The sequence below is a fragment of the Struthio camelus genome, chromosome 10 (assembly GCF_040807025.1).
Source record: "Struthio camelus isolate bStrCam1 chromosome 10, bStrCam1.hap1, whole genome shotgun sequence".
NCBI lineage: Eukaryota > Metazoa > Chordata > Aves > Struthioniformes > Struthionidae > Struthio > Struthio camelus.
The window spans coordinates 7,942,324-7,964,275 of record NC_090951.1 but is presented as its reverse complement, the minus strand read 5'-3'; the positions used below and the strand labels follow the sequence as shown (position 1 = coordinate 7,964,275).

At 38.7% G+C, this 21,952-nt stretch overlaps 1 protein-coding gene and 1 long non-coding RNA gene across 4 annotated transcripts in view; both read left to right on the top strand.

Moving 5' to 3' along the window:
* Positions 1 to 21,952, top strand: part of VAT1L (vesicle amine transport 1 like) — a 74,225-nt gene that overhangs the window by 23,631 nt on the left and 28,642 nt on the right. For all 3 annotated transcript variants that reach the window (XM_009669502.2, XM_068956218.1, XM_009669503.2), the window contains exons 4-7: positions 13,020 to 13,162; positions 16,521 to 16,624; positions 17,830 to 17,885; positions 19,870 to 20,064. In XM_009669502.2, the coding sequence (XP_009667797.1) occupies positions 13,020 to 13,162; positions 16,521 to 16,624; positions 17,830 to 17,885; positions 19,870 to 20,064 (498 nt within the window). The remainder of the gene's footprint in view (positions 1 to 13,019; positions 13,163 to 16,520; positions 16,625 to 17,829; positions 17,886 to 19,869; positions 20,065 to 21,952) is intronic.
* On the top strand, positions 15 to 10,046 carry LOC138068498 (uncharacterized). Its single transcript, XR_011143331.1, has 2 exons — positions 15 to 4,475; positions 5,926 to 10,046. It is a non-coding gene; the product is annotated as an uncharacterized lncRNA (long non-coding RNA).

The window sequence follows — 21,952 nt, the reverse complement described above, 5'->3', positions numbered from 1 at the left end:
ACCTCTTCCTTTCTTGTCATTCACATTGCTGAAGCAGTCTGATACATCTTAATTCCTCAAATGGGCCAAATCCTGCAGTTTGATTTGGTATCAGACTTCCCCATGTGAAGCATTGCATGTGAAGGAACTATATCTGTTTTCCCATCAAAGCACTAGCGTGAATGGTTGGCAGAAGCTTTTGGTGAAGTAAAAATACCCTGACGATAAACTCTACCCAAACCCACCTCCAAAAACCAGTAGCAGGTAGTGAGAGATCAAGAAGCAAGCGTGACCTTAAACACTATTCCTAAATTAATGGCCTTGGTGGTACTTTGATATCAAAGAAGGCTGTAATCAAAGGAATAAATAATATTTGGCTCCTTGTACAAGGTATTTGTAGTTAACCATAGTCCTACTTGCAGTAAATGGCCCTCCTGTAATACTCCTGCAAATACTGTGTATGTGATGTTTTCTCTGTGGAAGACAATGTGCTTTTTTCCTTTGTTGTGGAGGGGTTGAAAGCAGTGTAAAATGTTGTCATGCAAACCTGAGGAAAATATGCAAATGCAGAATTTGAGTCAGCAGTGGCTGCTGTGTGTCATAGTTTGGATCATCAGTAAAGATGCATTGCATGGTAAAGCAACAATTGGATGGATTTGGTGGAATACCAAGCAGACCAACCAGGAAATAAGAAGCTGGCAGTTTGTATTACCAATTACTTGAATTATCTTTCAGAAAATATCCCTCTCTTGGAAAATATTTAAGCTTGTGCAAAAAGTTAAGATATTGACAGAGAAGTTTGTTTACTTTTTAAATTATGCAGTCTTTTTTCATAGGACAGATTTGTGACCTGAGAAGAGTAGCAGATCTCAACGTTTTAAATTACAGTACCTCTTCTGTTTTCCTGTTAATGTGCCTTATTTATGCTAATTTAATATTCTGTTGACTACTGAAGTCTGGCAGGCAGCCCCAAACACCTTATCCCTAATTTTATGCCCTTAGACCTTCTTTTCAGGGCCTCATATGAAAGAAGGCTGTAATCCAAGGAATAAATTCATCAGTTCCCCACACCAAGTATTTTTAGCTAACGATAATCCTACTTGCAGTAAATGGTCCTCTTGGAATACTTCTGGAAATGAATGGAATTTATAATCTTATTATGCTTCAGCACAGTACAACCTAGAGCATTATGGCTGACTTTATTGTTCTTAAATATTAAATCTTTTCATGTGGAATTTAGGACCGTTAAAGCAACACGGGGCCGCATGTTCAGGGGGCCTAAGGCCCAGCTTTACTTGCAAGGCCCCTGGCCAAATTGATACAAGGAGACCCAGGCCTCAGCATAAAAAAATAGCAAAATGCCCCCTGCAAATCCCAGGGCATATGTATATATCTGGTGAAAAGTGACTCCTTGTCTTTTTCAGATACCAGTGTCCTTGCTGCATTTCTTGAGTTCTCTCTCTCTTCCTTTCTCTAATCTTGTTCACCTCTGTTAGTTCTTCCTCCTCTTCCCTTATACACCATTAACCCTCTGTCTCCTCTTACACAGTCTCCTTCACTAGTGTCCAGCATCTTTGCTGGGCTATTCCTGTCAGGAACTGCTCTTTCCTCTCTTATCACAGATACTCAGTGAGCATCCTTCCACTGGTCCTCTGCTGTGATTGTTTGTGCGTCTCCTCTGAGAGAAACTACAGGAAGGACAGATCCTGGTTGGCTGCCAGAACAAGGACAGATCAGATCTATCACCTGATAAGTAGTTAAATAAACCAGAATTTCCATTGTAAAGACCAGAGATCAGGGAAGAACTGCCGAGCTGGGCAGTCCCTGATATGGGTCTGTGTAGTATCCAGGAGGGAGTTATGCATCAGAAGGACACAGGGCTTGCTAGCCAGCCAGACAGGATGTTGATTGCTGTGCCACAGGGGAGAGTGCCTCTTGCAGCCAGTGGTTCTTGGTAAGGGAAGAATATATATAACTAAAACCAGAAAGGAAATAATTTTCCCATTGCTTGATAGGTCTAATGGATAAAATTTCACTCTGGAATCACAGGGAGGTTTTTCCCCTCTGCTAACTGGCCGTCAAGATTTCAGAGTAAATGTGCTGAAGGCCTGGGTCTATATTACTCTTCCTACTACTCTAATACTCGATTAATCCACTGAAAAATTTAAGAACCTTAACTGAATAAATTATTCTCATAAAGTTCTTTGCTAATAATACAGAAAACGAAAACCACTATGGAGAAAGATGCTTTTTGTGCTGTTGCTTTAGCAGATGCAAGGCCTATTAACATTTTCAGCAAGTGGGAAACCTGTCTAGTTTGCTTCTAAATGTCACAGAAATTCCAGAATATTTTAATGAGACAATAGGCTCCCTGTGGGACTAGAAGTTTGCGATTGTTCCTTTCTCACTTTGCAAGATCATTATTATAGCTGCTTCAGGAATTTTATGGGAAAGAACTTGTTGCTTCAAACATTTTTGTGAGGTTCTTTGTTCTGACTCCTCAGTCTCCTTTAGGAGGATCCTGCAGCATTTTCAGAAATTTCATTCAGGGAAAATTCTCAAAGATCTTCACTTATCTATTGCCTCTGTTTGTTTAAATGGGCTTATTTTTGTTTATAGATGTTTTTGGTAGCAAGGAAACTATAGCAATTGTCTTCCCATCTGTGTCTGGGATATGATTAGTATATGATGGCATCCTTTAATGTCTGACAGGATGCTTTAGATAAGTCAGGTTACTTATTTCCAGAAGTTCCAGGGAACATCAGAAGAAGATGTGGAGAAAAAAGTACCAAGACAGAATTATCTTGAAAAAACTCTCACATGCCCATTTCTTTCAGTAACAGACCTGAATGCTGTTCCACACACCAGATCAGTACCCTCTCTGCCTCCCACCCTTCTAAAAAAAAAGTCAGAGCACCATTCAATGATCTTCTCTGTTCAGTGTGACTAGTTGTACAGAAGTTCCTTGTCTCTCTGAAGACAGAGAAAGAGAAAAGATGGATGCTCACAGTTTCTGCTTGGTATGTTGTAGCCTTCCCCCTGAAGAGAAGGACCTGTTGCAGTGGTTAAAAGGGGGCTTTGAAAGGAGAGATTACTTTTGCTTTTCTTTCCAAGGGTTAGGTTGTTGATTTTGATTTGTTTCGGACAGGGGCTGCTTGTTGGGGTGGATTGGTTTGTTTGTTCGTTTCCTATCTCTTTTTTTTCTCTTGGAAGGTTCAGGGAGGTTCAGAGGAGGTGAGGGGAGGTTCAGAAATACTGACTTTGCTGTCAATCTGGACACTGAAGTAGACTGGAGAAATTTTAGGGGCCTTCTGGGAAAACATGGTACTGGCTCACAATTGAATTACATTAATCATTCAGACTTCAATGAGAAATTAATATCTTGCAGAACGTTCTGTTATCATTGTGTTAACTGTTATGGATCAAGATCACCAAGGACGAGGCTTGTCACACTCTTTTTCAGTCCTCTGGCAGGACATTTATTCTTCTGCTTAAGTAGAGCATTTTGCTGAGTAGCAGGGCAGTTCTGTAATTACAGGGGATATAATTATATAATTAGAATTTAAATGATTAAAGCTAGGGAAACATTTAGATGCTTTGCTGAACTGATTGCTAAAATAGGGAGAAAGTCAGCTAACACTGAACTTCAAAAACTCCTTGTTATGCACACACAGAATTATTGCCAAGAAATATGAGGAGTTTGCAAGAACACACAGCTTACTGCAGGATATATTCCCAAACTGGAAATTGTTTTGTCCTACCTCTAAAACATTGTAATTAATGTTTGAGATAACTGTAAGTCAATGGTTAGTACAGAGTAACTCCCTCTACAAATGTTTTCCCATGTGCTTTTTCAAGGGAAGCTAAGTGGCAACTGACTGAAGAAAATATGCTGAGAAAACTCATGAGGCCAACTGGGACTGATCTGTTATATGAATCAATTAGTTCTTCAGAATGAAGACTCTATGTCAGTGCATTCAGCGCAAGTCACAGCACAGGCTTCTGTGAGGTTACATTAGTAATTTTGAGAATAACTTTATAAACTTGTAAGCTGTATTCTGGACTACTTTAATTAGTGTAAATACAGGACTGCTGTACTTAAAGCAAAACAAAAACCCTGTGCGCTCTTCTACCTTTATTAAAGTCCAGTCTCTGTCTCTATGATATCTACCTGGAACATGAATTCTTTCAAGGATTTAGACTTGAGAGAGAGATGTTATGCCTTTCTGCGTATTTATTTGCTTTTTAGATGCTTTCCATTCTGAATATTTATAGCATAAAACTTTGCTCGTCTTACCAAAGCTTTGTAAAACATACAGTTTTATCACTTTAGCCCCAGACACAAGGCCAGAATTATTAGCTGGTTCTTTAGCATTTCAGTCTTACAGAAGCGAAAATTAAGCTGCCTTTCCTGCAGAAGCATTGATTGCTGTCCTGAAGCTGTGATCTGACCTTCCCTTTCAGGTTCAGCATCAGGGGAAGCACAAGCAGAGTGGGTAAGTTACAGATGCAATCATCTCACATGTTTGAATTTGAAGGATAAATCTGACTTGGCAGGTCATGCTGGCAGGATTGGTTACCATTTGGCAGGAACCCTCATTTTTATTGCGTCTCCCTTGCATAAATTGCAAATATTTGAGGCTAAGTGCTTCAAACTGAATTACCAAAGTGGTGATATTTCATATGATACAGAACTGGCACACCTTAGTAAATCTAGTTATCTGTTATCACGGGCAACATATAGAAACCCTTTCCTTAGAATTATCAAATTTCTCCTTAAAAATATCTTTTTGTGTTTTCCCTTCAGATTTTCTCTGCTTTATCGTGGTTGGTGAGAAACCTTTCTTAATTTCCAGACTTATTTGTGGCTACTTAATATATCTTTGTTCTTCTGCTGGTGTTGCCCATTAATTTAAAGCAGCTATTCTCTCCTCTTCAGGGCAAATGCCTTTAGATCCCTTGGGCAGTATTTGTATATGGTTAAACAAAACAAGCTCAGAATCAAATCTCTCCTCAGCCTTTATTTTTCAGGCTGAAAACAGCTTTGCTTGTTCATACCACTATCTTGTAAAGTAAGCTCTCTGTTTCCTTGGTCATCATACACACATTGGTCCCGACAGACACATACCCATTGCCTGGGCTTTGAGCTGGCTGGCTGCAAAGCAGCAGCAGTAGGCGAGTATGAAAGCTGAAGTCTCCTAAAATAGGAGTCTCAGCATCCCTGATCACTTTGAACACTGTATGGGCAGACTGAATTCAGGTCTGTCTGTACCTAGCAGGTAGTAGTCTTGACTTGTGTTCGAATCCATCCTTCTTGAATGTGAATAATTGGAACTTCACTCTTCTGACAGTCCTGACCAGCATACTGTACAATGGCATTACTGCTTCCCAATATGCTGAAACCTTTACCTGATACCTCCCAGGACTGTACTTGCTATGTTCACATTAGTAGTTCATAGCCTTTCCGCATTTGATGAATACACTCCGGGTGCTCTTCTCCTATTTCGTCTCCAGCAGCCAAAGATCAGAATAAATCAGCTCGCACAGAGCTTTGTGTAGCCAAGGCTAGGCTGCTTTCAGGATCCCAGCTATCTCATTTAAAGCCAGGATGGGTATCTCTAAACTGAGCTGCCTTGTACAGTGTGAATGTCTCTAAAGCAATGGAAGTGCTCCTTCAGCAGCTTGGGGAAGTCCCCATGCCATACCTGAGTCCATTTCCAGACACCACCTCAGAGCATAATCTGTTAATCAAACATGAAAGCTTGGCAAGTCATACACAAAAAGCAATCTCCCTGACCAAAGCAGGCTGCAGACTCTGAAAGCCTTTCCTTTTGTCTCTCTCAGCCCTGTGCTCTGCAGAGGACCTGTCCTTTCTCTCAGTCCCCTGCTGAGTCATATCACAGGCAGGCAGCACTTAACTCTTTCTTGGCTGTTCTACGTTTTCAGATACAGTTTACGTGCTCTGGGCCGGAATCTCAGCTGGAGTTTGTTGTCCTTGCTCCCCTAAGTTGAAGTGGATTTATACCAGGAGATTCAGCCATTAATTTTGGATGCGCCTCAACTGTACAATTTTGCAAGAGGGAAGAAAAAAACGCCTTGTCAATTGCTGCTGAAAATAAGAGTTTGAGGGTAAAAAGAGACCATTATCACATGGTAATCCACCCCCCCGCCACAAAAAAAAGCTTATTGCAGTGCACTGAGTGTAACAAACACTGCCTTGCGCTTGGTTGCATTTCAGTTTGTCCACTCTGCAATGTTCACCTTAGCACTTGGTTTCCAATTTCCTCTGCTGTAATGGGAAAAATGACACCTTCAGGAGGTAGAGTACTGTATAGCTGACTTCTCCTAACACCTGAGAGAAGTTTTCCTTGATGCCAGGAGGTTACTGCATGTCCTCTCTTGCAGTTCTATTACTACATTTAATGTGTGCTTTGTACCACCTTCAAATAGCAGTATGTGTGTCAAAGCAATTTGGAAATGTGGTGGACTCTCTTCACATTCAGTTCCAGAAAGGGTTCTTGTGCAAGAATAAATCTGAATGATTAAGGGAAAAAAAAAAAAAAAAAAAACCTCCGTAGCACCTTTGGGCTGCAAAAATATGCCCAAGAGATGATCAGTTCATACTGATGCTGTTCATTCTAATAGGTGAAGTTTTGTTGAATGGTATCTTTTAGATGGTTGTGTTCTCATGCTGTAAGGGTAGGCTCAGTTTACATAGTAGCAAATAAAATTGCCTTCATAGAAATATACTGATCCATAGCTTTGTAAGTCAGTGCACCACTCGCACTTCAAATGGAAGATCTGGCTTATGTTGTTAGGTCAGATCCTTCCAGAAATCCATGAACTTAACACCTTTTATTTACACGTTTAATGTTTTGTTAGTATTAACAAACTAATTAGATTAGTAAATTTTCTTTTATTTATAGTTTTTATATTGAGTTTTAAATAGCAGTGACATTTAAAATTTTTGATTTTTAGATTGTGTAAATGCACAGAACAGTCTATTTCATTTTTACTTTTAAAAGTTTGCTTTTCTGTGATTATCTCACTATTAGAAGTTCCCAAACGTGCAGGTTTAATGTTGTGCTTTAGAACAAAGCAATGTACAGAAGTCTCAAATCATTTCACTGGAAATAAAATTAATATAAGTATATCCATTCATAATAGATTCTGTAGGAATCTTATGTTTAGACTAGATTCAACATACCGGTTTTATAAATTGACAGGATACCTTGAAAAGGAAACCATCACATTGACTTTGCTATGCCAAATCCAGTATTATGAGATGCACTTCATTTCCACAGAACACTTCAATCCAAGTTATTCATTTCTTTGAGGACTCGTTGTATGGAGTGCTGCATGATAAGCAGTATTAAAAATATGTTTTTGTCTTGTTTCTTTTTAAGAAGATTAATTCCATTTTAAGGAACTATTTTGTAATCATGTCTATCACTTCAGTGAACAACAAATTTTTCAGTTTATTCGAAGACTGCTAAGTCCTGTTAAAGGTATATTTAATTGTCCAAGTGATGATTTCTTTTTTTTTTTTTTTTGGATTTTTTTTCCCAGGTTCAGGAAGCAAGAACCTAGTCTGTAATTATATAGACTGTACTTAGAAATTTACACCATATATGAAAAATTAGACGTGTGAAGAGCTTTGTTTTCCTTTTTCTTAAAATCATGCCCATCTAATTACACACCCACTTAGAGGGTTTTGGCATCCATACGTTATATTTTTGCCTGCTTCTCTGTTCATGTGGTCTCCACGGTGAAAATTGAAGGGTGGCAGAAATGACGTGGTGGGCAGGGAGGAAACCAAAAGCTCTCTTTTTCTGCCTTTCTACTGCAAAGCTGTTTTTTAGGAGGGGAATGGCTTCAGAAACCAAAGGACAGGACAGTGATGCGACCCCATGATCAAATGGTGCTTCCTGGTAAGACTGTGCAGTGGGGCAAGGGTCAGCATGGATATTTAGCAACCCATCTGCCACTATGTTGCACTGGGAAGAGGATGTTCTTCCTTCTAGCCGCAAAACCCTTTGTACACACTTCATTTCTGTATATTGTGGACATGAGCACTGAGGCCTCGCATATTTGCAATTAAAATGTGTAGCCCTCTAAACACAAGCTATTAATCCCAAGGTAGCTAAATGACTTGAGGGATTAGAAAAGAGACTTAGGAGTGACTTGCATAGCCACAGTGCTGTTTTGGAGCTTAATCAAATTCCACAGAAATTAGCAAAATATTTGAGTTCATAGGTTGAGTTCATTCTCCCATTTCAATGGCGAAAGCATGAAGAGTCCAATATCAGCCTTTATTCCTAGATGTCTGAAGTATAAACATTCAGAATAATTTTCACAAAATTAAGTACAAATTAATGTTGAATTAAGATCTTCAAAAGCTGTAGAAGAATGTTTTGTGGAATTGCCTCAAAATACTTCAGTGTTCTTGTTCATCCAATTATAAAAATACTGGTCATATGAGTCAGTTTTAGGCTTTAAATATCCACAGAAAGCTCAAAAGTATTCTGATCTGGGGTTTTATATAAGCTTATCTTTACAGAGGATGTATTCACCAATTTGAGTCAGGAGGTTATGCACATCTTGGGTGTTTTGTGCGTTTCTCCTATTTGTCTGTCAGTCACTTAGTTAAATGTTAATCTTCCTTTGCAGGATAAAAAACAAGATGTTTTCTACTCTAATATTTGATCTTCTAAACATTTATTGTTTTTGAATCAGGACATACTTATTATCCCTCTCCTTTGAAGTTAGATAGAAAATGCAGAAAACTAATTAGAGCATAGATCAATAGGGCAGAATTTCACTCAACTAGCATACGTTATGAAATATTGACTTTTCTAAATCACTTTGGGCAATAGTTTTCAGGGAGACACAAAAAATGGCACAAGCAGATTGCTTGTAAAAATAAGTAGGAGTAAGAAAGATATAAAATTCAGATTAACTTTTCTTGTAATTTTACATTACAATAATTTTGGAGGCTAAAACCTGGGCTTCAGATTGAGAAGGTAAGTAACAGAGAAACGAAGCATGAGCAGAGTGAAACCTCTTCCGCTCCTGAAAGTCATTGCATCCTGTGAGGTGAAGACCCTCAGGAAATGGATTTTCCTGTGATTTCGAAGAAATTAGAGATTCCAACTTTAGGAAAATGATGGATGATTCTAAAAAAGAAAAGGTGATTTATGTTTGGTATTCAAGTACAAATACAAATTGATGTTGGTGCTACAAATCAGCATCCAGATCTGGGTCCTGCTCTGAGTTCCTCCAAGTCATTTGCTGTGCTATTCCATTTCTCATCTGTAAAGTAAGAATGATAATGCATCCTTTCTGCTCACTTCCGTTTGTCTCTTGGTATTTACATGCAAATAATCAGGGTTTCTGGTTGGAATGAGAAGAAATGTGTTTCTCCATGGACGATTTTATTAGTCATGCATACGGTTTACAAATGATGACCTTTTGACCGTAAATTTAAGTTCAAATCTGCTAAATTCAGTCAGACGTTATTTTTAGAATCACAGTGCCAGTTCTTGCTTCTAGGCATATTCATGTAACCATGCTGGTTCCAGTGGAATAATGTGTTTGCAACAAGAGGTGGAATTTGTCTACCAAAAATCTATCTTCCATTTGTTAGTGTGTTAACAAAGCAGCAACAACAAAAACTGGCGTTGTAAAAGGATGCTCTGTTGGGATCATCTTCAAAATGACTCGGTGTTTATGCGATGCCTCCCTTTTCTCAGCCTCATGAAATTACAGGTTACAGGCATCTGAAAGCAGAAATCTTGCCCAAGTCTTACCCAAATACTAGCATGGCACCCAATTGCCTCCAGTGGTTGTTCTGCCCAAACACGGGATCTTCCATCCCATGGGAGGCGCTTGCAGAGGCCACCATATATTCCTCTATGAAAGGCCTCCAGGAGACTGGACTCAATGAGCCCACAGGAGCATGCTGCTCCAGTTGGTAGATGTGAGGATCTACGTGCAAGATTGGGATTGTTTATGGCCTCTTGCTTCGGGGGAAAAAAAAGAGAGAGGCATCTCACTCTTGTGTCTGGTTTCTTGTGAAAACCATGGGCTGAAAAAAGTATCTAATGAAAGCAGAATCCTTTTCCTCTGTGGCTACAGCCAGAGAATATACTTTCACTCAGAATTTGATCCAGATCAATTTGAAATCCTAAGGGACACCTGCATGAATTTTGGCAAATACCTGTATGAAAGAGGGCAAAAACAAGCTTTGTACAAATATTTTGCACACCTTCTTCTCTAGCCTGACAAGCTTTTGCTTTTGTTCCAATTTTTCTAAATTAGGAGTAATTATATCAATTTAATCCCTCTGTGAGGATTAATGAGTGAGTGGATGCATGTACATGTGTGTGTAGATAGGAAGAAATTGAGTCTGCCTGTCACAGAGCAAGATGAGTTCTCTTTTTCAGTATTTTAATTTTCAGTATTGCCTTAGAAAAGACCATGATTCTATTTGAAAGCTGAGAAATTGAAAATATGACATGAAATTTGCATGTTATCTGCTGCAAGAAATGCCATATTTCCTACAAGCTCATTTAAAAATCAGTATAGAGAAAAATAAACTTACATTTTGGAAGCTGTATTGGCCAAAAGTATACAGGGTCTTAAATATGAATTAAGAGAAATTCGGCAGGAATCAGAGCTGTTAGATGCTGCCTTCACCTCAGAAAGTCTCTAAATTGTTTATTTCCGGAAACAGAGAGGATATACTAGGAGAGTGGTTTCCCTGTACATGCTCTAGGCCATTTTCTGCCCTTTGCTACTAATCACTTTTGAAGATGGGGTACTGGACTGGGTGGACCTGTTAGTGTGACTCATGGCTAGTCCTGCATTCTAAATCTTCAGTAATGATAGATTTGCTTTAATGTGCTTTATTTCCCAAAACAGTTTTACTTATTATTTCTCACACCAACCTGCTGTCTCCTGCTGCAACAGTAAGAAAATGTGATTTCTCGGGAATGGTAGACTAGATGCTGTATTGGGACTGGTTCCACTAGACCTTCCTTATTAGGACCACGAAAACGCTAAGAATAAAAGCTGCATCTAAGTACCAGACGAACCAAGTACTTTTACATTATCTACTAGTAATTCTGTTCTGGCATAATGTGTTGAAAGGCCTTCCCCACTAAAAGAGAGGGCTGGAATTGTATGTGGAATCTGTCAAAATTATGCAGAGGTTTGAAGTGCAAAGAGGACTGCTAGTGTTACTCATGGGGCTCTTGTGAAAAGACTAGTGAGGACCTTTGCAAGTGCAGTGAATATTCACATAGAAACAATATATAGCAGGGAAGATATCATGTAAAGTCTCTGTGTTCATATCAAAAAATGGCTTTGCCCTATGCTTTAATTCATATCACATTATGAATCAAGTGCTGAACGTGGAAGTAAATGATCACTTTTCCACAGGACATTAAGTGACATTCATAGTACTAAGATGAATATGTGGATGCCAATGTTGTAACAAAAGTATTACATTTTAGAGCTATTAAAATTAAGAAACAATTGTGCAAAAAATCTGTGTTTTAATTTTCTGGTTTTTAGAATTCAACATTTTGGAAGATGTAGCTATGAAAGTTTTCTAGTTTCTTTTCAATTGCTTTGTTTATAAATTTCTAGAGGAAGTATGGCTTTTGGTAAATAAAAAAGTCATAATCACAGAATGGTTGAGGTTGGAAGGGACCTCTGGAGATCACCTAGTCCAACCCCCCTGCTCAACTAGGGTCACCTAGAGCACATTGCCCAGGATTGTGTCCAGAAGGCTTTTGAGTATCTCCAGGGAAGGGGACTCCACCACCTCTCTGGGTAACTTATTCCAGTGCTCTCACCCTCACAGGAAAGTTCTTCCTCATGTTCAGATGGAACTGCCTGTGTCCCAGTTTGTGCCCAGTGCCTCTCGTGCTATTGCTGGGCACCACAGAGAAGAGTCTGGCCCCATCCTCTTGACCGCTTCCCGTTAGATACTTACATGCATTGATGAGATCGCCTCTCAGCCTTCTCTTCTCCAGGCTGAACAGGCCCAGCCCTCTCAGCCTTTCCTCCTAGGAGAGATGCTCCAGGCCCTTCATCATCTTAGTAGCCCTTTGCTGGACTCGCTTCAGCAGTGCCATATCTCTCTTGTCCTGGGGAGCCCAGCACTAGACACAGTACTCCAGGTGAGGCCTCACCAGGGCAGGATCCCCTCCCTCCACCTGCTGGCAACACTCTGCCTCATGCACCCCAGGAGACCATTGGCCTTCTGGGCCACAAGGGCACATTGCTGGCTCATGGTCACCTTGTCCACCAGGACTCCCAGGTCCTCTGTAGAGTTTCCAGCAGGTCAGCCCCCAGAAATAATGTAATATAATAATAGTAGTGGTAAACAGACCAATACAAGGTTTCAGCTTAGGAAACTGAAACATACTGTGCAAAGCCAAATAAAATCCTAAAAAGCATTTTAAAGAACATTGCTAGATGTAGAAAATGACATAAGAAACTTCTGAAGCAGCTCTGTGCCCTTCTTAGCTTTTCCCTCTTCATTAAAGGGATGTTGTTAATTGTAGAAACAAGAATAACCGTATGACCTGTCGTTTCAGGTACTAAATTTGCATCAAAATTTTCTAGTTTGATAATAACCTCTTTCTGTGCTCTTTTGCCATATGAAAGATCCTGGAAACTAGAAATATTCCTCATGCACTCCTTCAGTAATCATTTTAGGTGTTCCTTGTAGGTTAATGCCATTTCCCTTAAATTACACTGCCTTTGTTAAAAGAACAACTCTTCTTTGATACAATTTCTGATAGATTAAACTCATTTTATCCCTCCAATTTTTTTCCAGGGTTTGCTTTAACTGTATTTTTTTTCTTTTTTTCCTGTCACTGAATTGCATTGCACTGGTATGAAATTAGTTTGGGAACTGCTTGCATATGGTCAGCCTTCGATTTTGCTGTATCATGACTGAATTGACAGTTGCAAAATTTTTCAGCCAATGTCCATGTCAGTGAACTAATATATTATCATATTTGCAGGGTCAAGCTGTTGCTCAGCTCTGTTCAACTATTCCGAATATTACTGTTTTTGGAACAGCTTCTTCCTTCAAACATGAAGCAATCAAAGGCTCAGTAACTCATCTGTTTGACAGAAACGCAGACTATGTTCAAGAAGTAAAAAGGTAATCTTTTATTTTCCTGAGTAATGTAGTACCTAGCAAAATACTAAGAAAACCACACAGGAGAACATTGCTTTGGGAAGAGATTAAATTTGTGAGCTTGGGAACTGTAATTGATTGCAGATATTCTATCTGCCCGCTACAAGGGACAAGATAGCGAGCATCTCCCTCTTTCTTTACAAGCAAAGTAAGCTCATCTCATGTTCATCTATTGCAAGCCAAATAAATTAAGTGGAAAAAGAATGAAAATCTCCATGGAAGGACCTCATTTCCTGTTATCGGCATATATATAGTAGTTCACTGTAGTTCACGGAGTAAGTAATTTTCAGTTGATTTATAAGTCGTCCAGGTTTTGGAGGAATTCTCTGGTGTGATTCTCCCTGCCTGAATTTTTATCTTCTGCAAGGCACTAATATCAGAGCACCATAAAGTCTGTTTTAATTTCAGTTTCTTAGATTTTGTTTGCTTTCAGATTAGAATCATCCCATTGCCTTTTGAAATTGTCGTGTGTGTGCTTCCATTTCCATTTAGAAGCTTTCACATACTTTGTTTTTCAGTTTGTCTAACTATTTTTAGATATTGATGTTGATATAAGTTAGAATTAATAGAAAGGTCTTAGGAAAAAAAAATTTAATTTTACTTGTCAGACAAATAAGAAATAATGTTTTCCCTGCATCTTGAATCTGTCAAAATACTATATTATGTAGCTGGGAAAAAACACAAGACATTTCTTAAAGGGCCATTCCAATGCTCTGCAGTTAACAGGCTTCCTGTCAAATGGATGCAAAGTCTCAGAAGGTCTTTTGATATGAGGGTTGGTGGTCCTCAGAGAGGGCCTTTCATGTACAGCCAGCTGTGTCTGAGCCACTGTCAACCAAGACTGGTGCGGAAGGAGTGTTGAAGCAGGGTGCCCTGCTACTGTTTCTGGACCACTCCCAAGGACTGAAAAGAGCAGTTGAAGTGAAGTGATCCATTACAAAGGGCATTTTCTATCACAGGAAAAGAAACCCTGAAAATCCTGAAATGTTCCACAGGAAATTTCATCATGAAAGATGGGCATTGCCCAGCAGGTAACATGACTGCCATTTTCTTACACCTCAGAAGAATTGTAGCACATTTCTTTAATAGCTTTTCTTTTGGGGAAATATACATACCTACGCCCCTGGGAAATTGCTGTAGTGAGATGAAGGCTGAATCCTAGCCTGCCTCACTTCATAAATATTGACTCAGCAAAAGAGAACGCTTGAATTTCAGTGAAATTATTAATTAGTATTCAAAACCAACCTTAATCCTAACTCTTGACAGGGGCAACAGAAGACCTGATATAAGCAGGTATGTGATGTGGGAGCATATACTAGAGAAATCAGTGTTAAAAGCCCCTTTAACTTCTGGTGACTTCATAACTGCAGATAACATTGGCTGCTTCTGTTGTTCATCAGGATTGTTCTTTGTGGAACAGCTCCCTGGCACCACCCCTGACTCTTTGCAGCAGACAGTAACTAGTGAAATCAAAAGAAGACCCAGTTGGGAAGGGGCGGAATTCTGTTATGTGGCATCTGTTAAAGTGCTTTTTAATGGTCTTGGATTTTCATACACTTTTGCACCTTGCAATAAGGCCAAAAGGACAGAGAACCAGTGGATACAAAACATGAAAGGGAGATGCAACGTGTTGGTTCGTGCTTCTTTCCTGTTACCAGAACAGAGGTGTGTAGTATTAGCGCATCTGACCATGCTAATTAAAAGTCAGAATTGGCACTGGACAAAATATCCCAATACTCTGGTTTGTTGCTCAAATCTGGGTATGGCATATTTTCACTTTGCATTGAAAAAGCAAGTACAGTGATAATTCTGAGAACACTATAAAGACAAATTGAACATCTGGATTGCGTTTTGAAAGAGGCAGTGGGATGGATGATGCAGCTGTTTGATCCAGTTTTGCTTTGCTGGATATTAGCTGTATGCTATGCCTATGCTGTGTTTAAAAGGTTTGGCTGGCCACCAAGGAAGATCGCTTGTTTGCTTTTGCTTGTCTGCTGCATACAGGCTCAAGTGGAGCCCCTTTTAAGGGAAGAGGAAGCTCTTTCTTTGTGGAGAGGTTGTGAGCAGGAAAGGGTGGCTTGAGAAAGGGTAGTGGTAGGAACTTGGTCTGTTGCAGGTGACTGGGGTACTCCAGGGAAGAGCTTTGAACAGGGAACAAAGTCAAAAAACAGACATGGAAATGCTCCCAGGAGGTGAGGAACCAGTTCAACCGTGGGAGCCACTGAAAGCCATTGGATTCTAAGTCGTTATGCATTTACAATGAAAACTCATCCAGTGGCCTGCGTATAAATAAATGATTACTCTACATAAGACAACAGTGCCCAAGAGTAAAGTTGTCCAATTTTGTTGCCCTTTGTTACCTGAGGGTGTATGAATATCACCTTTGCTTTGTGAGGAAATGGAAAGATGGCATTACAAGCCACAAAGCTTTACTTCTTTCCTTGCTTCTTCTAATTGCAGTTATACCACTGCAGAAGGTATGGCCATCAGGAACTAGTTGATGCTCCTGGGGATTAGACACTCTTGACTGCCCCTTAGACCTTTGATTGTCTCAAGGTTACAATTTCATGATAGTGTCTGCACTAGTGATTTGCATAATTGTTAAAAATTATTAATAAAGAATTTACTACTGTGTGGGCTAGCTACTTAGTTAGGAGGTAGAATATTAGGCTTGGGTCAAACTAATGACAAGATTTTTCAGGTCCGTGTTTTGCCAGAAAAAAAAAAAAAAGGAAATTGGGATATTTGAGCATATTTTTCTCTTCAGCAAGACTTTGGCATAACATTCACAGAGCTATTCGTTTAACCATTACAAATATTCAAGCTTTTTATGGAAACATTATAAATATTTTCTATTTCCTGCAATATGGCCAAATCGTATTCTTAGAGCCTATGTAGTTGGCTACTGTTGACGTCTCTTTGTGCTGAATTTAACTCTTCGCTGGGGCCTACTTGATACAAAATTTGAAACAAAATGATGAGCTTGGTAAAGTTATTTAAAAAGACTTCTGTCTGAGATTAACTGGGATAAGAAATTATTTCCTTATGAATTCAGTAAAAGAACATCAAGAGATGGGAATAACAAAAATGTCCTCCTTTTTCTGTATGACATTCATTCACATTAAAGAGCTTTGTGTCCATAGGCTGTTTTGTGATAATGTAATTTTACAGCAAGTCCTCACAAATGGGGAACAAACTGGTTTTCACCTCTTCTAAGCCTCAAAGGCTTGGGTTGCTGAAAAGTAACAATCAGCCTGTATCATACTGGTTAAATGATACCTTGGATCCTACTGAAAAGTGAGATTTCTTGCTTGCATTTTAGAATCTCAACAGAAGGAGTAGATATTGTTTTGGATTGTCTGTGTGGAGAAAATACTGGGAAAGGCCTCAGTCTTCTCAAACCACTTGGGACTTACATTTTATATGGTGAGTTGAAATATTCAGGTACCTATTTCATATTTTTAATTCATCCAGGCTACCCCCTGCAGAACTTGAGGCTCATCTGTGTGGCTGATTTTCTCCATTTGGATATTTCCAGTTGAGGAGTTTAGTGAGGCTGAGCATGGACTAAATTGCTGAGACACAAAGGCTAATGAAAAGAAACCCTTTAGAAAAAAACTCTGAAAGTGAAACTATGTTTGTTTCGGATTGTTAAGCATCATTTGGTCCTCCTCCCTCCCCCCCCCACCCCCCAAAAAGGTGTAGGAGAATGCTTGGTTCTCTAATTTTATGGACCACTGCAATCAAATAGTATGGCCAAGGAAACTGTAATAAAACAGAATTCTGTTCTTGTGGGAAGGAAACTTGGAGGAAGTGTTGAAGAAGAAATCTCTAGTCTTCATTTGACAAGACTATGTATATTGGATGCTCTGCATACAGAGTAGACATCTCTCTCCTGCAGCTCTACCTATCTGCCGTGCTGTTTGTTAGTGATGAAACCACAGTCAGCCAAGTTCTATAGAAAGACAGCTGAAGGGATTGCTTAGCTTTTGAAATGAAGAGTATATATTGCAGTGGAAGGTGGAATGACATCATGGATAAGCATACCTGCTTCCTTATGCTTTCGTCTAGCTAGCCGGGTAGCAGTAACAGTGAATACACTGTTGCTCAGAAGTCTGCTTGGACTGTGCAAGCCAACGTGGCTGCCTGTCTGCAATGAAGTCTGTGCCAAGTGAACTGTCGTTACTCTTGTTAGCAGATTGAAGTGTACTGTGTATGTATGTTCACCCATGTATTAGTCAGACCTTTGATGTTCAGATAAATGTATCTGTTGATGAGAGAGAAAGGATATCAGTGTACTGATAGCTCTTAAATGATAAGAGTGTCAGAGGTGGATGGCATTTTACTGCAGAGAAGTAGAGAGCTATGGAAGAGATTTGGTGTCAAAATGCCTTGCCGCACTTAATCTGTTTTTGTTTTTGGAAGATTTAACACGTTATGTTTTTGTGATCTCAGAATATCTATTAACTTGTAGGGCTCTGTCACCTTGTCCTCTTTGTTGTTTAATCCCTTTTAAATTTGAGAAGAAAGTTTTTTCTTAAGTATGAATTACAGAAACGATTTTACATATAGTAAATGGTCTGCTTGTCAGCATGTCGTAAGTTGTGGGTAAATGTACTCATCTTTTCCAGGTTCATCTAACATGGTTACTGGGGAAACAAAAAGCTTCTTCAGTTTTGCGAAATCTGTAAGTGTCACATTGTTGCTATTCTGCTCCACTCTCCTCTAACCTCAGGTTTTTTTTGAAACATTTTAATCTTTATCATTATCTTTCATCTCCATTAAGTTGTTACATCTCATGTTGCTAAAATGAAGAATTTTATGAATGCAATGTGATCTGACATGTTTTCTTTTGATATAATGGCTAGACAGAAACTGGATCTGTGTACAATGCATATTTAAATTGTTAGCTAACAGACATGTATCACTTGTACAGCTATGTTTAAAATCAGAGTGCATTGTTTATTCATTGATGGTAGACTGTCATATCCATGGATAAGGATAACTGTGCCCTGTAGGTTCCTTATTTCTAAAAAAACGGTCAGTACAGTGCAATGAATTAAAGGAGATCTTTATCTCTTAAGACTGGGCTTGTGTCCAGACATTTCCTGCTTTTCAGAGATTAGTTCCATACCGAAATGCATTTTCAGTTCTCCTTCATATTCCTTTCAAGTGACATCAAAGAGATGGTGCTGTTACATTTTCTTCTCACTGATGTTGTCAACAAAATCAAAACTCAAATGTTAAAAAAAAAAATTGTTCTGCTTACTACAGCAACAAAATCTTCTCAGAAAACTCAATAGAGCAAAAAAGGACAAATAAATACATCAAATAAACACCTAGTGAGAAATAAGCAAGTGTGAAAGCTATTCCTTCAGATAAGACAAACAGAGGGGAGAAGTCCTGACTAAAGACAGATTATAAAATCTTTCTGCCAAGAGCTCATTAACAGCTTCCCAGCAACAGCCCCTTCCCAAGAGAAATTAACTTCAAAAGTCTCTGTGGAAGTCAAATCAAGATAAAGCAAAGACTCTAACAAGAAGCATGAATGTACTTCGCCTCCTACCTTTTCTCAACGGTTATAGTGACACAGTCTTTATGTTGATGTGATGCATTTTTGAACTACAACAGGAAAATATTTATTAAGTATCCTTCTTAATATAAATGTGTCCAGCATGTGATTGCCACACATGGTAAAACCTGTAAGGTACGCTGGTCCATTGAAAGTAGTTTCCATTGAAATATTTTTCAGGTAGTACTCATATATATATATATTTTTTATTTTTAGAAGAACAATTTACTTGATTTCCAGCCCTCATCTATCAAAGTTCTTTCTTGAATTTCAGCTGCCAACTCCAGTGCCAGCATCAGTGGCATAGTTGAGAACTTTCCCCAAAAAGAAAACCAAGGCAAATATATAATAATAAAATTTTAAGTAGTGTATCAAATTGTTTGTAAAAGTGTAACTAGTTTCTATAATAATTTAATTACTACTCAACAAAATTATATGAAAATTTAAATTAGTAATTGACCCATTTGAATAAAACTTGCTGGGAAGAGGGGTCTCAGTCTTCAGGATACTCTTGGACTAAATGAGATAAAATAATTTCATTAGATCTTATGAGGCTTGCTCACAAACGGCAAACATACTAATAGGTGAAATGGAAGCTAGGTAAGCAGTATATGGTTTCCTTGCTCTTTTGAGAGAAGAGCAATAGTCAAGGGCTGCTCACAAAGGTTAGACAGTTATGTGGCTCTCCTGAGGACAAAAAAAAAGGACAGCAGTAGAACTAAGGGAGGTCCAGATCCCTTATTTCTAATTCCATGTCCTAAAACCAGAGCGGTTCACGATTCTTCTAGTAGTCTATGGTCATGCAACAAAAACCTGTAGTTTGTTTCCACATTATTCAGCAACTGTTTACCTTTTAACCTCTTTCTCAAATAAAATGCTTCTAAACAGGAGAGCCACCTCTACAAATGTAATCTGGAGACCAAGCCATCCTTCGCACTTCTCTGGCTGTTACGTCAGAATAGATGGATGAGTCACGGAAATCTGATCTTTCGCTTTGATTAGGGTATCATGTTTGCATGATACACTTAAGTTCTCGTGAGCTTTTCTGTACGTGTCTTGAAGAGTGTTGTTTTAACCCTGCTGTCATTTTTCTTTCCAGTGGTGGCAGGTTGAGAAGGTAAATCCTATCAAGCTGTATGAAGAGAACAAAGTCATTGCTGGATTTTCTCTGTTGAATCTACTTTTCAAACAGAATCGAGGTGGCCTGATCAAGAATATAATGGACAAACTCATAAGTCTATACAACAATAAGAAGATCAAGCCTGTGGTTGATTCATTATGGGCCTTGGAAGAGGTAGGAGCAAAATTTCTTTCTGCATTTCAAAATTTATAAAAATACACACATTTCTAGATGTAAAATCAGATTTAAGTAATGAATTTCTAGTTATTAATGTATTTGTTTTTCAATATGTGCAAAAATTGTCTTTGAATCACTTGCAGAAACTGCATGATCCAGAATTATTCACACATTTTTTTAGTAAATATATGTCGTGTTTCAAATGCTCTGTGCTATTTTCTTGAAAACACTAATAATAAATATGGTTTTTGAATCTCAGAAAATTGTTTAAGTGCATGAAGCTAATGATTGCAGCATGAAATGCACATACTGTAATTGAAAGCAACTGAGTGAAAAACCAAATACATGAGCTTAAGTTTCAGTTTTATATTTATGCTAGTAAATCTTGGAAGCTCAAAGGTTTTTGGGAAGTTACTGAAAATGTATCGCAGATACAGTCAAATCAGAATTCTCTTTTAATGTACATTACATTTGTAGAGGATATATTTTTTTCCTTCTAATTATTCAGCTCTCCTTAAGGGAATGTGAATAATCTGATGATAGTAGACTCGTTAGATATAAGCCCCTTGGCCGAAGCACTGTTTTCTGAGAACTTTATACCTAAAATGCCAATAAAAGACCTTCAGTATTCTTAGAAGTATGAACAGATATTAACATATAAGGAAATGACACGATTACAGTAGCACAACAGATTCCATTTTGCCTTTTATTTGTTTGTGAAGTGCACAGAGTCTGTCACATCATGAAGATGTGTGATCCCTAAGATCTCTGCTGAATGTGAATTGTAGTTGTCTGGTTGCTTTTCAGAAGGTGCTGCCAAAAAATTCTGGCTGTGTCTGAATATTAATATCATTAATATTAATGAATTACAATTCTGAATGCCGCATGGTTGTTAGGGTTTGAAGCCCAACATGTTACAGAATATTCAAGTGACATTAAAGGACAACCATGGTTATGGACACAGGTAAGTCATATAGCTAGACTCCATGATGCGTTGTAGTGTTCACTGGGGATTGTGCTTGCCTTTGCCAGGTTATGTGACAAGAAGGTGTGTACTGCCTCAGGTCATGCTAACATGGAAACTATGTCTCACCATCCTCTCACTGCACCTGCCCCTAGTGTAGCCCAGTGTAGGACTTCCTTTATTTGATAGAGCAGATACAAATGGTCCAGCACTACTTGGACTCCATTTGTTCCTCTCCAGTAAAACTTGGAGCGGGGAACAATAACATCACCGGGAAACCTTCGTCTGTGTCTTCCCCAAGGAATCTGTTCATGTTTCTCTGTAATGTCTACTTGAGACCACATCGTCACCAATAGCAATACCATAACGCCTTCGGTTTACCATCCAGTGGCATGGGAGTGGCATTCAGCTCAGTCGCTAATTCTGACCAAATGAACTGAAATGTCAAACTGTTTAAGGGAAATCAGATGTTGGATAAAGAGCAGCTGGCTCAGGCTGAGGTCAGGCAAGACAAAATTGCCTTCTCCTTGTCTGAAAGGGGAAGTGCTTGAAGAGCAGTGTAAAATAGAACCAAGATCAGAGTTAGGTTTTTGATGTGTTTTGTTTTATTCATTAAATGACCTCAGAAAGTATTTAAAAAATTTAAGTGACGCAATGCTTTAGAGAGGCATTCTGCAGTTTCTTTGTTCATGCACTTTTCTATATTGGTGAGTAAGAAAAGCGTAGTTAAAACAGTAGCAGTAGCCTAATACATCTTGATCAAGAAGAAGAAAAGTAAAAAGAGAAAAATTAGATACGGCAGGCTAATCTTAATAGTCAACATGATGAGATTTGTTGGAAGATTTTTGTTTGGTAACACTTCCTATAACATTTGGGAGTAACATGCAGCGTTTCTACTGTTAGATTGTGAAATGTGTAAAT